We start from the raw sequence: 14046 nt of genomic DNA on the forward strand, positions 1-14046 counted from the left end.
CACTCTTCAAAAAGAAGCCAAGATTTAAACTTATGATCTCAGCCTAAGCCTTATTTTCAGTCTTTTAAACATTTTTAGCTTTAACAAAAATTAACAGGGGACATTTGTCTCACACATCAACGTAGATGAAAAAGAAAATGCTAATGGATTGGTGACAAAGAGTGAATTATAATTTTTTCTGGCATAAAAACACAGTCCAAAAGTTGAGTGTGTTCTTTACATTCCTTTTCCACTCCATCACAATGTGCTCTGCCTTTATAAATCCTTTGCATTTATAGCATGTGAATCATTAAGCCATATTTTGTTTACCTACTATTAAAACGTAGCCAAGCCAAAATAAAAGCACAGAAAGCCAAAGCAAATCAATCCTGCTCTAGAATTCCCTTCCAATTCTGTACTGGTGATATATCAGCACATAAAGAAGGAGACAAGAAAATGCATTTGTACTTTTATTTCAACAAACAATTTCACTACTTTACTGCAAAAGTTTCTATAGCCCTTAAAAGAAAGTTGCTTCCCAAAAGCTGAAGAAATATTCCTTCCTGAGTTTTCACACTTCGGTTTCTGGAAAGCCAACTGCAGCAGCAGTATTCAGTGCCCCCCACCTAACCAACATGTCCTTTGTAAACTCAGGTTTGTTTGGGCACATCAAAGTTTTGATACAGATTATAACCTGCACACTAATAAAGGCCATGTTCCTGAAGCAAACTTAAATGTGGGACAATGATTTGAAACAAGTCTGCACCAAATCATGCAAAATTCAAGTGCAATATTACAAACAGAGCATACCTCTTCTTACCACCAAACAATTTTAAAATACTTTGCTAAAATTACCTGTAAAAATGGTTTCTTTTTATTTCATTTGTTTTTCTTGTAGCATGGAAAACCAATTGCCAGAAAGCTTTAGCTTCTTTGATGGGATAATAGTTACTGGTTTAATAATCACAAAAGAAGAACTACTTTGACAAATATAATAAATATATTTAGAACTGTTAATAAAGGTAAACTAGCAATAATCAGAACAGTAACAACCAATAAATATTTTTCAAAGTTTCTGGCTGTACTGAAGTTTTCATTTAAAGAATAAATGCTATTATTCCTTAATCGATTTGGAACATACAAGAACTCCACTAAAGCAAATGCATTTTTTTACTATAGCAGCTGTTACCAAACTTTCAGCCTACAAACACAACACAGGCCCCTTATTTAGTCATTGTTGCAGTTTGGTAAGCGTCAAGAGTTATGATGCAAAACTGGATCTTCATCATCTTTGTGTCACCAATACACAACAGACAAGAGATGAAGCAGGATGCTCACAATCACACCTTCAATCAGTACCAAATAGCTCCAGGCTTCTGGTTTCAGGTTCAGCACATTTGTCCTAGAGGATCACTATTCCACAGACACAAATCCATACAGAAGCAATGCATCCAATAAATTCCAGTTGTTCGCTATGCACAATAGAATTATTTTCTTATAACAAGATATATGAAAAAAAATTTCTAGTTTAGTCTTCAAAACTGAAAATGCTCAGAAATTAGCATATTTGTCCGTACATGTTGATCCACATCACAGACAGGTGCTACGTAATCAGATTCAAGTAGGTTGGAAAAGACCTCCAAGATCACCAAGCCCAGCCTTTGACTGGCCAATCAGACTAGAGCATGGAGAGCCATGGTCAGTCTTTTCTCAAAGACACAGGGTGCTGTGCCTCACAGAATCATAGAATCACTGAACGGTTTGGATTGCAAGGGACCTTGAAGAAAATCTACTTTCAACCCCCTACTGCAGGCAGGGACACCTTCCACTATCCCAGGTTACTCCAAACCCCAACAAACCTGCCCTTGAATAAGATGGAACAGCCTGTTCCAATGTAGCTGGTTGTCCCCACAGAAAGACCAACATGCTACAGGAGCAACAACAAGGAAATGTTCACAAACCCTAGAGTGTTATCTAAGGGAATACATGGCATTTTTCATATCATGCTTTCCTAAGTTTGCCCAAACTAAAAACTGAACTTTGATTTTCCTGTGGTTTTACATATAGTTCATCTGAGTTTTCATCTGTAATCCTTGGAGGAAACATTACTTAAATCTAAACTTGAAGTTAAATTTAGGAAGACAAGACAACCTGAAATTCCTAGTGTGTGCGCACATTATAAATCTCCAGAATTTCCTCTTATTCCCATACCTTCCCTTGTCTCTCTCCTATTTTCAGTTACACAGCAACTTTAGGATCAAGTTGAAAACAATGCATTTATAATTCTGAAAATGCATCAGAGGGATGCATTAGCTTTCCAAGTGCCTGGGTGGTAGGATACAGCTGTTCAGAGAGCAGCCAACATAAAACACCACAGAGATGGGAATGGATGGAAATTGAACCCAAAAAGGTAGATTATGTGACATTTAATGAAGAGTTCCCTAATTGTTTTCCATGGCAAAAGAATATAAACAAAAGTCTATTCCTGTTTTTAAGGCAGTGCTTCTAATGGCAGAGTCACAAAAGCTGCAGTTTACATGAAGCATGGAAATAGCAAAACTCATTTCCTTTCCAAGGTGAAGTACAGTTCATACTACAAACAAAAAAATCCCTTTCCAGCAGCAGCAGGAAAAGAACAGAGCATAAGGAAGTCCCATTTTGGCATCATGCAGAGTTTGTTTTTTTGTTATTTCATACTCTAAAAAGTATAAATAAAGTGTCTGCCAAAAAACTACACAGGATATGAGATCTATCACAACTTCATGGGTGAAAGGAACTGAGTTGTATGACATTTGCAACTTGAATACTGATCTCAGAGAATTTATTCTTCCTTAAAAAAATCAAAGAACTACAACACTACAGTCTTTACAGAATACATAATTAATTTGTCTAAATGATTACACAAGTTGTAAAAAAATTTTCCTTGCTCTACATACTACACACAGCCTTATTCCTGCTTACATCCTAGCCTATCCCATGACCAATAAAGACCAACAATAGAACTCCCCTTCTACAAAGTCTTCATCATCCAACTTACTCTTTTACACTTTCCACTTATAAAAAATCTGCACACCAAACACATAAAGATCACAACAAGAAAAGATGTAAGTTTTTTCCTGTATCTCTCTATATCTTCTCACTAGGTAAAGTTTACCATATTTACCTAGGATCAAGAACTCCTCCAAGCACAGGAGAAGACAGAGAAACTAAAATCACAGTCCCTTTCCCAAGAGGCTGGCAAGCTCGATTAAAAATTTTACAGCTGTTCAGAAATTAGCAGTCAAGCTTACCCTTCAAAAGGCACTGTCATAGAAAACAACAATCCTGAAGGGAATGAAATTCCTTAACCTTTGATTTCTATACCCTATTTTAAATCCAGGGTGGTGCTTGCCTAGTTAAAAGAGGCTACCAGGAACTGTTAAAGAGTTTTGCAGCAACTCTCTGAGGCCACATAAAAGTATCTCATGAAATTGTTTTCTCTTGAAAATGACACTCTCACCTTGTTAAAATTGTTGAAACACCCATTTCAAGAAGCACCAGTAACACTGAGATGTGGTACAAGCACTGAGCTTACCCATCAGCAAACACAGAAAAAACATTTCAAATGCTTTCAACAATAGTCAATTTTTTCTCTCTCTGGTCCCTTAATCAGTACAAAATGCCTTCAGGCTTTCTAAAAACAATGAGGAAGAAAATTTGTATCTGCAAACAAGATCAGTTGTGCCAAATCCAAAAGACAAAATGTATCAGGAACACAGATGAAAATGTAAATTACCATTATACACTCTATGTGGTCAGCAAGATTTTTCCACAGAAAAACAAACAATGAAAACTCATATATTGCAAGACAAAGAAGTTTGTAAAAGTAAACTGAATTCAGGACATTCATTATAACAAATTCTTAGGGCAAGGAACAGTCTTGTTATCAGGAATTCACTTAACCGACTGGAGAGCACCCAGGCAAGGATTTAGGAAAGTACATTTCTGTTCTTGGACTTTATATCATAGACAAGATGTAATGCTTTGGTCAGATAATTAGAGCCTCCTTAGAAATAAAAGCATACATAGTAGTACCTACTGGCAAAGGGGTAATTTATAATTGTTCCTATTGGCAAAGGAGTTACTTAAAGTCGTTATGTATTATTACTTGAAAAAGACAAAATGTAGTTAAGGCTGCAAGGCAATTGCTTAACAAATTGCCGGTTCGAAAAGACAACACTATCACTGAATGAAAAGTAAATCAGATCTTCTTTTACAAAATTCAATTGGTCATACTCAAACATTTTCCTTTCTATAATAAGAAACCACTTGAATTATCTTACTTTGGGATTTCTAGGGCTAATTTCACAACCAGCAGTACTACAGTGAAAGGTATGTAAATAAGACAAAACAGTGAAAAACTTAAGCAAGACAACTTCAAATATTGAACACATTTGTAAATTCACTTCCTTACCCAGTTTCACTGCACTCTGTCTACTAACACTTGCTTATTTCCCAGAAACAAGCTGACAACAGGATGGAAGCTCCTCTCATTGTTTTTAAACAAAATTAATGGGACAACTATTAAATGCTTCCACATAAAACAATTTTCCTAGCACATACTTAATGAAACTGATCCAACTTAACACCAGTAAAGTGGAAATTATCACATGCAAAGCTAAACCATACCAGTAAGATCCCAAAGAATTCTGCTTCAAGCAGAATGCAGAGAAATGAGAAAAAAATTACCAGTAATACCTGTAAGCTTGATTTTGGACAAGCGTGCCAAAATTCCTGGCAAATCATCCAGCCGTAGCTTCATTTCTTTCCATTGTCTGTCTTCCTTGGATTCAGCTCCCACTGGTATGACCGAGTCTTCAGTTTCTGAAGCTGATTTCATTTCTCTCAACCCATTTCTGCTAGACATCTCAGACCACGACTGATGAACAGGTGAAACTGAGCTAATTCTGTGTACATCCTTTTTTTCCTGATCCAATTGCTGAAGCTCATGAAAAGGAGACACAATTGAATCGGGCTTGGGTTTGGCTCGTTGACTGAGGTCTTTGTTGCACTGTGTTACATACTAAATACAATGAGAAATGTTAAAACAAATAGATAAAGATATTTCTGTCCATTTCACTTTATTAACACCAAGAATATTATTACTATTTTATTCTTGTTAGGAGAACTACCTCTATGACACAACTGAGTTGGTCTGGATTTCAGACACTTATTTCACACACAGAAAGATTTCTGAAGTTGGCTTAGATATTACAAAAGCAGCTTTACAACACACAGCTGAATCAATGTTTATATAAGCTTCGAGAACTGCATTTTAATGTTTACTTCCTCCCCCATAGCTACAACAGCAAACTTTGTTCATATTCAAAACCAGCAGGTAATACAATGTGACTTACAACTAATCAATTCCACAGAATAATAGAGGTTGGAATGACCTCCAAAGTCATTGAGCCCAATCTTTAATCAAAGAAAATTCACCTTTAAACAGAGAAATATACAAATGCCCACACAACTTCAGTTTCCAAACATAAGTACTAAACTTATGCATATTTAAGAAATGAAAAAATTAAAAATATGCCAAAAAATACAATTTACCACCTATAATATAAAATCATCTCCCATATTAGTCTATTATTATTTATGCCAAACTTTTTGTTAATTAATTAGACAGCAAATTTCAAAGGAACATATATTGAACAAGAAATTAGGATGCAGTTGTTTGCACTCTTTTAGCGTTCACAGAATAAACACAGAATAAGAAAAAGAGCATTTAGATTCTCTTCTCATATTTTCTTCCCCCAAATATTCTACTTCAAGCACCAGAAACAGAGAACTTAAAGAACTTTCAAGCAATCCTGATTTCAAGTACACAGTAATAATTACAATGAGGAAGAGTAGTCTGCAACTCTGAATGAGCAATGTGAATACAGTTCAAATCAGCAACACAACTTAAAAAAATTACTACCATCCCACCAACATATGATACAACTGGTCAAAGAAGAAGAAGAAGATGTAATTTCAAGGGGTTTAATGATAATTACAGCTCTTCTAATACCTAAACTAACAGCACACTGTAAATGTAACCCATTAACTTAACGAGCTCAGGAATTTTGACTCAAATAAGCTAATTAACTGAGAACACACCACCTCCACAAGTGAGTTTCATCTACCACTTGTATGACTGCTAGCCAAGGTGTGACCTTATTATAAAAAGTAAATTTTTAAAAATAATGATTTTAAAACAATTTTATGCCAAGTTTCTCAACAGGAGATGAGTGCCCTATTTCAAAGGTACAGAAGCCTCCTGTCAAGCAGAGGAGACTTGGCAGCACAAGGCACTGTCCTTGATACAAAAGGCTTCCTCCAGCCTAAAACATTTTAGGATACCAAGTGCTTTAACTCTGATTTAGTGAAAAATAGAGACACTTAAATTTGCTGAGTTTGGCTGATAAGAAAAGTATTACTCTTATCAACTAATCTCCATTTTGACTTATCACATGGGATGAATGAGAAATAGGGGATAACTACACTTCTTGACTGTTGTTATCTTATTGCAGAAGTTCCATACCTTCTTGGTAATTTCTCATGGGCAGCTCCTCACAGCACTGACTCCTTTTTCCTCACAGCACAGCCAAAAAACCCAGCTCTCAGTTCCCTGTTCCCTTCTTAACCAGCCAACCCACTCTCTTACAGCACTCTTCTCATTGGTTACAGCTGTGACCTGTTAAAGTCAGGCCTGTTCCTAATCTTTGATAATTGGTACAGCTGCAACTCCTCAGGGGTGAGATTACCTTCTGCACTATCTTTTTTTCTTACATTCTATCCCTCCATACTTGACTTACCATTCGTTTGAGAAAGTTGAAGTACTGAAAGGTAATCAGCCTGTTGCTGGCCACGTGGTAAAGGTGCACAAACCGGCATGGTATCTGCCGTGCACCAGCGTTCCTCAGATGCCAAACAAATAATCCTGTTTAATGGAAAACAAGAAAAAAGATAACAGTAGATTCCAGTTTCTTCTCTGCCACTGAGTTTGCTTCTAATTAAGACTACAGCGCTTATTGTCAGCTGGGACACAGGACACCCCAACAAATGGGAACCAGGGTCACGCAATGGAAAATGTTTGCTGCTCCAGGTGAAAGGGCAAAATCATGGAATCATTAAAGATGGAAAATACCTTTAAGATCAAGTCTCAATATTAACCCAGCACAGCCAGGTCCATTACTGAACCATGTCCCTAAGTACTATATCCACACGGTTTTTTAACCCTTACAGGGATGGCGACTCTATACCTGCCCTGGGCAGCTTATGCCAGTGCCTGACCACCCATTCAGAGAAGAAATTTTGCCTAATATCCAACACAATTCTCCCCTAGCCCAACTTGTGGCCGCTTCCTCTTATCCTGTCCCATGCTCCCTGGGCACAGAGCCCAATCCCCACCTAGCTGCACCCTCCTGTTAGGAAATTGTGGAGAACTGGAAGTTCCCCTGAGCCTCCTTTTCTTCAGGCTGAGGCCCCCCAGCTCCCTCAGCTGCTTCTGGTGCTCCAGACCCTTCCCAGACTCCATTCCCTTCCCTGGACACATTCCAATTCCTCCTTTTCTTTCTTATCCCAAGGGGCCCAAAACTGAACTGTCGGCAAGTCCCAATTATTTTGGGTGTTTCTTCCAAATTCCTGAGCACCAGTAAGTCGCATTTTCACAGAATATCCTGAGGTGGAAGAGACCTACAAGGATCATCGGATTCAATTCCTGGCCCTTCACAGGACACCCCAACAATCCCACCCTGACCTTGAAAGGGTTGTCCAAGCGCTGTTTGAGCTCAGGCAGCCTTGGTGATGGAGCATCGTACAATATAGTATTGTCCCATTACTATATACACTACCGGCAAGATTATCTTGCCAAAGAAGCACTGGGAGGAAGCGGCTGCCGTAGGACAGCACTAAAGTCAAACACGTGTGGAGGACACACAGCGCAGTGTGGCACACGGGGACACGCACACGCACAGCCTTGCAGGCTCCGGGGACGGCTCCACAGAGCAGCCCCGGGCCGCCCCAGCCCTGCTCGCACACCGGCCCTCTCGCCCCACGGCTCCGCGGTACCTGCGAGCGCCCGCGGCGGGCGGCAGCTGCGGGCGGCGCTCATGGCCGCGGCTGCTGCGCCGCTCTCCTCTCACCGCCTGGGCGCCGCCATCTTCGCGGCGCGACCTCCGAACGCTTTCCGGGTCGGCGCTGCCGCGGAGGCGGAGCGGCCATTCCGGGGCTGTCCCGACGAGCGGGGGCGGTCGTGTCCGGGCCGTCCTGCGGCCCTGCCTGGGCTGCTGGGCCCTGGGGCGGCCGTCCCCTGAGGTCGTGCGAGTTTTTTTATACCGAAGTTTGAAATTCCCCAGGCCAATGTATAAGAGCGGCGTGGAAGGAGTCAAAAGTACAGTACCACCAGTACAAAAAAACCTACCTAAAATAACAGAATCACAGAATCGTTAGGGTTGGAAGGGACCTCTGGAGATGCCCTGGTCCAATGGCCCCTGCCCAAGCAGGGTCACCCAGAGTAGGTGATACAGAAACACATCCAGGTGGGACTGGAATGTCTCCAGACAGGGACACTCCACGCCCTCCCTGGGCAGCTGTTCCAGGGCTCTGCCACCCTCTGTGGAAAGAAGTTCTTCATGCTGAGGTGGAATTCCATGTGTTCCGGTTCGTGGCTACTGCTCCTTATCCTGTCACTGGGCACCACTGAGAAGAGTCTGGCAACATCCTCTTGGCATCCTTGGAGCTATTTATATGCATTAATGAGATTCCCCCTCAGTGTTCCCCAAACTAAACAGGCTCAGCTCCCATAGTCTCTCCTCAAATGGAGATGTTCCAGACCCCTCATCATCTTTGTGGCCTCCACTGGACACTGTCCAGCAGTTTGTCTTTTTTCTTCTGAGCAGTGCAGAACTGTACACAACACTCCAGATAATAAGGAATAAAATGTAGATGTACAAACAAGATCAGTTTTGCAAGTTTAAAGCATGAGATGTATCATCAACACTGAGATGAAAATGTAAATGACCATTATACACTTTATGTGGTCAGCACACATTTTCCATGGAGAAACAAGCAATGAAACAAAAAGTTTCAGAACTGAATTAAGGACTTTATATTATAAAAAATTGTTACAGCAAAGAACAACAGTTCTTGGAGAGAGATGTGGGTGAGATTGCTCCTGCAGAACAAGTGCCAGAGCAGTTTCTCACCCAGCGAACCAGCCAGGGAGCCTGAGTGAAGAACCCGGGTGTCATTTTTGGGGTACAGCAACAAGGGACAGCTTTCAGTGGGAGCTAGGGCCAGATGGGAGACCTCGGTCACCTTTCCCATGAGGAAGTGCCCAGAGCCCTGCCTGGAGCCTCCTCATGGCTCTGCCAGGCACTGGGGCTGTTCCCTCTGCTGCATCCCCAGGCTCATCCCCTGGAAAAAGTTGTGTCCAGGATGTGGTGTCTGGTACAACAAGAGGGTGACCAGCAATGCATTGGGACATTGCAAAATCCTTGTAAAACAGCCAAAGGAGGGCTAATAAAAAATTAATCACTGCTGTAATTCTGTGGAGTCTCATTTCAAAAGAACCTGAGCTTTAAAGAGCTAAATGCTAAGCTGATTCAACTGCTAAACTGAAAGGGAGAAATTGCTAATTTTGCTGGTCATACTGTTTGAACTGGTCCTGCACAGGCACTGTTGTAAAGGTTGAAAAGCTGAAGCAGGGCAAAGAGAAAGGGCCTTGGACCAGAGTCTGAACAAAAAGGGAAGGGAATGGTTAGGACTGCTCCAGCTGTAAGGCATAATTGCACCCCCAGGCACCTTTAAAATGTTTTCTCCTAAGAGTTTAAGCTCCAAAGATGTAGGCTATAAGTCACTTAAATGCTTTTGAAAGTCATTCTCAATATTTTTTCATGGAAATATTCCTCAGAACCATCTTCCTCCCAGGCTTTCATTTCTTTAGAGTGCTTAAATTCATGCAAAAGTCATCTTAAATCATTATTAGGAAGATAAAATGAAAACACTCACTCTAATTCACTGAGAATATCCTACTTCAAAGCATTTATTTCCTTCTATTTGGGGAGCTGGGGAGAAATTAGGACTTCACATTTCTTACAGTTAATATCCGGTTTTACTCCAAGTTCTCATCACCAAGCATATATCACTTTGCAGTTCCTATTTGCATCTCTACTTTTTTGCCCTTTTTTTCTGCCCTCAAATTTACACCTCAACAGTGGAGGGCATTTATGTGCCAGGCAAGTTATATCACTCAGAGGCTGCCTCTTTGAACTTCTGGCTGCTGCAGTGGGTCCACGTCCCTCAAAAAGATGTGGTGATACTACTGACTCCAACTGGACCCCCTGGGGTACGTCATCCTGAGAGACAAACCAGGTCCAGCACACTGTCCTCAGCTTAAACAAAGGAGGCTGAGGATATCCTCGTCATAGAAAAGCAGAATACACATTCTCCTTATTTATGGACATTTAGGGCAGAGTTGTTGTAAATCATTCAGCCAAGCAGTAATTTTTTGAAGCATTCACATCCCAGCCCAACTAACCGTGGTCATATTAGCCTCAGCAGCTGACAACCATAGCAAAAATCTTGGAGAAAGGATAGCATTTATGAATGTATCAAAATGATTCATAATGGACTATTAAAAATAGCAAGAGATGAAAGAGACAGCCTACAGAGAGGCCACTTTGAGATCCTCAGTAATTCAGAACAGTTTTTAAAAAGTCAAGTTTTAGCTATCACAGATCTCTCCCTGCTGCTCTGTGGATAACAATGTAGGCTGTTCTGATCAGTGTGTGAGCTCTTTCCCACCTAGGGCTCTTTATTTCATTCTGGCAGCTATCACATAGACATTGAGACAAGCTCAATATAACTCACACCCACCCTCATCTCCTAAACACCCCCCCAAACAGACAAGCCTTAGCACACATAAAATTCAGCTTTATTTTCCCTTGGCTGGCTCTACTCACTGCTGCCATATTCCAAGGGTTAATTTTGGCAAATGATAATTGGTCAAGTACAGCATGTGCACCCCCCAGGAAGTGTTCATAGTCTGTCAGGCATTTGTTAACACATTACCCCATTCAGGTTGTGATGAATTTGTGGCATGTTGGAGACGAGCCAGAGGCTGAGCTAGGAACAATATTTATTTATATCTATGCACAATATTTCATGTCATGCACTTTCCCTAATCCACAGTATTTCAAAACATTTGCAGTTCTCTCAGTTGATTAGCATCAGCTTTGCTTGGCCTGACCTAGCGGAAAGAAACGTAAGACAGTAAATGCAGCTGAATGCTTTAATTCACTGATCAAGTTTGACGTTTCTTCCCTGCCTGGTCTACCAGTCCATAATTTAAAGATTCTTATAAGGTGTAAAATGCTGTGTTTTGTGCCATGGCAAGCAATATGGAATGCCCAGACCTTGTTCTGTTAAAAGGGTCTCACCAAATCCTCATCTGAACAAGGGGATGGTAGTTTTGTGGGCCACTGAAACAAAGCAAGAGCCTGCAAAATTGCTTCTTGAGAGCTGTTTTCTCAAAGTGACTCACTATCCACATTCTGGAAGGAAGGACATGGTGGTCCCTACCTCAGTGTGAAGAATCACAAAGTTTTCATCTTATTGGTTTCCAGCCTGTGTGCTGAGCAGCATGAAGCATAAAACACAATGTTTGTGCTGAAAAGTGCACAGAGGTATAGGAAGCTACTGAATATATCAAAAGTATCCTTTGTATCCTTCAAAGTGTAAGAGGAAGGAAAAAGAAGATGGAAAAGAAAAAAAATGTATTTAGAGGTTTGTTGGTAATTTGGAGTAAAATGGAGCCTAGATGCAATCAGGTTTAGTGTCCATTAAAATTAGAAAGAGATAAGCCTGCTGAAAACAGTTGAATGTGTGTGTGAGCACAAAATGATGTGGTACCTGTCTATGTGGAGAGATTGGTGATTGTGCAATAGAAAAACTGACATAGCACATTTGTGTCAGAGTTCTGAGTTCAGTGTGATCAGCCCAGTCACACAGAGAGGGAAATTAGGATCAGACTCACTCAAACACCATGAAGAACCCTCAGTGCTTTGCACAGTAGACCATTTCCCATATGTATAACTACCCGGATTTTAAGAACTAATAATCACTGAGTTGCTCTATCTGAACATCTGAGAAAGAGACAGGAAAGGGACAGCCACACTTCACAGTGGGCAATCACACAGGTCAGAGGCAGAACAAAAAAGATGAAGGTTTTTATAAAGGAAAAACTATTTTCAACTTTTTTTTTTTTTTTTTTAATTCCACTGTTTTCCACTGTACCAAATGAAGAGACTGAGTGAAACCAGTCTGGCCATCACCACTTACTAACCAGTCCTGCATCATGTTGTGAAGGTACTCTTTGATTTCATAACAGGCCAACATGACTTATTTATTTGTGATGGTGGCCCAGGTATTTTTGGTTCACATATTCACCTTCAGGAAACCTTTGTAATTTTCCGTGCTATCCAAAAAGCTTGTATTTGGTATTTACTGACCAATTCTTTTATATTTCTGAAAAAAATAAGTCAAGTTTAAGCCTGATTTTGTTACATGGAGAAACTTGAAGGAGTTGCATCATTAACATTAGCAATTTCAGCAATCTGACCTGAATTTGGCTACTGTATTACTCAAATCCCTTAAGGCACCTTCATTACTACATCATTAAGGAAACTTTCTGGGTTTTTAAAATCCTTATAAATGTTCTTTTAAAACTACTCTATAAATTCAGCTTTTGATCATAAACTTTCCCTTCCTAAATAATAAAAAACAACTCTCTAAGCTTATTGCAGTCTATTTCATGACAGTGTTTTAAAATACGTTTCAGTACTCATGAAATGCACTGCAAATCCAAGTCTGGTGTCTGTGGGCTGTGTCACAGAGGGAATGCTCTGACTTTGGCCAGGGCTTTTTTTATTCTTACTATATATTAGCTGGATTAGGCTTGCTAGCCAAGATGAAGACTGCACGGAGTTAGATGCTCTATAAATGCAGTGTAAGATGCAGCCCAGGCCACAGATAAGTAAAATCAAGCAGATAAAACCAAGGCAAGAGGGAAGAGCTGTCTGTTATTGCTCCTTTACAGATTGGGAGCAAGGGCACAGAGGAAGGACTATTCACACTAAAGGACTTCAGGCACGAAACACAGGAGCCCAAGCACAGAAGGCAGGTTTCCTCCACCCTTAGTGGGGTTTTTCAGGGACTACTCACGTCAGTCAGAGGTTGGGAGCTGGGATGTGAGAGAGGAGTCCCCAGTGAGGACCCGACTCTGCTCCTTGCAGTGGTGGTGGGATGGAGCCCACCACCCTGATTGTGGTGTTGTCACAGTACATCACCAAAACCTCCAAAGGTCCATCATTATCATTCTCATAAACATCATGGTGGACTGCAACCTGTAAGAAATAATAATTTAGCTGATGAAAACATTCCTGCCAGCTATGTGTGTTCATGTAGAGATGGTTGCAGAGTCCAAGGGTCAGTGTAAGACATGCTTCGCAAACACAAACATGTCCATGAGACCTGGAGAGATGGGGATTGTGAAGATAAGGAGTTCTTAATTATCCGGCTCAGGAGATAGTCTGAAATACCTGCATCTCCAGGGAAGTTAAATAATCCCTATTCCAATTAAAAGCAATCCAGCCCATCTTCTCCATAATCACAAAATCATTTAATTTGGAAAAGATCTGAAGATTGTAAAGTCCAACCTTTACTTGAGCACCACCATAAATGCCACTAAACCATATCCTCAAGTGCCATATCCACATGCCTTTTGAACACTTCCAGGAATGGTGATGCCACCATTTCCCCTGGGCAATACAGAAATCACTGTTTCAGGGAGGAGACCCAGATGGACTTCTGAAGGATTTCAAAGAGGAACAAAGTGAAGGAGCAAACATAGCCTACCATGAAAGAGGATCTTGAAGGTCCCCCCTGCAGGGTACAAATGCAGGATGACTGTCCTGCACAAGCATGGGCACAAAGCACACTCAGAAAATGACATCAGGACAGGACAACAGATCCCTACAG

The 14046-nt window shown here is 40.7% G+C and overlaps 1 protein-coding gene across 2 annotated transcripts in view; it reads right to left on the reverse strand.

The window, feature by feature from the left end:
- LOC119709323 (protoheme IX farnesyltransferase, mitochondrial) overlaps window positions 1–8218 on the reverse strand; it is a 95373-nt gene extending 87155 nt beyond the window's left edge. For both annotated transcript variants that reach the window (XM_038156937.1, XM_038156936.1), the window contains exons 1-3: window positions 8077–8218; window positions 6822–6946; window positions 4717–5041 (exon numbers count right to left, since the gene is read on the reverse strand). In XM_038156937.1, the coding sequence (XP_038012865.1) occupies window positions 4717–5041; window positions 6822–6946; window positions 8077–8119 (493 nt within the window). In that variant the 5' untranslated portion in view covers window positions 8120–8218. The remainder of the gene's footprint in view (window positions 1–4716; window positions 5042–6821; window positions 6947–8076) is intronic.
- Between the last annotated feature and the right edge of the window lie 5828 nt (window positions 8219–14046).

Source organism: Motacilla alba, chromosome 18 (genome assembly GCF_015832195.1).
Source record: "Motacilla alba alba isolate MOTALB_02 chromosome 18, Motacilla_alba_V1.0_pri, whole genome shotgun sequence".
NCBI lineage: Eukaryota > Metazoa > Chordata > Aves > Passeriformes > Motacillidae > Motacilla > Motacilla alba.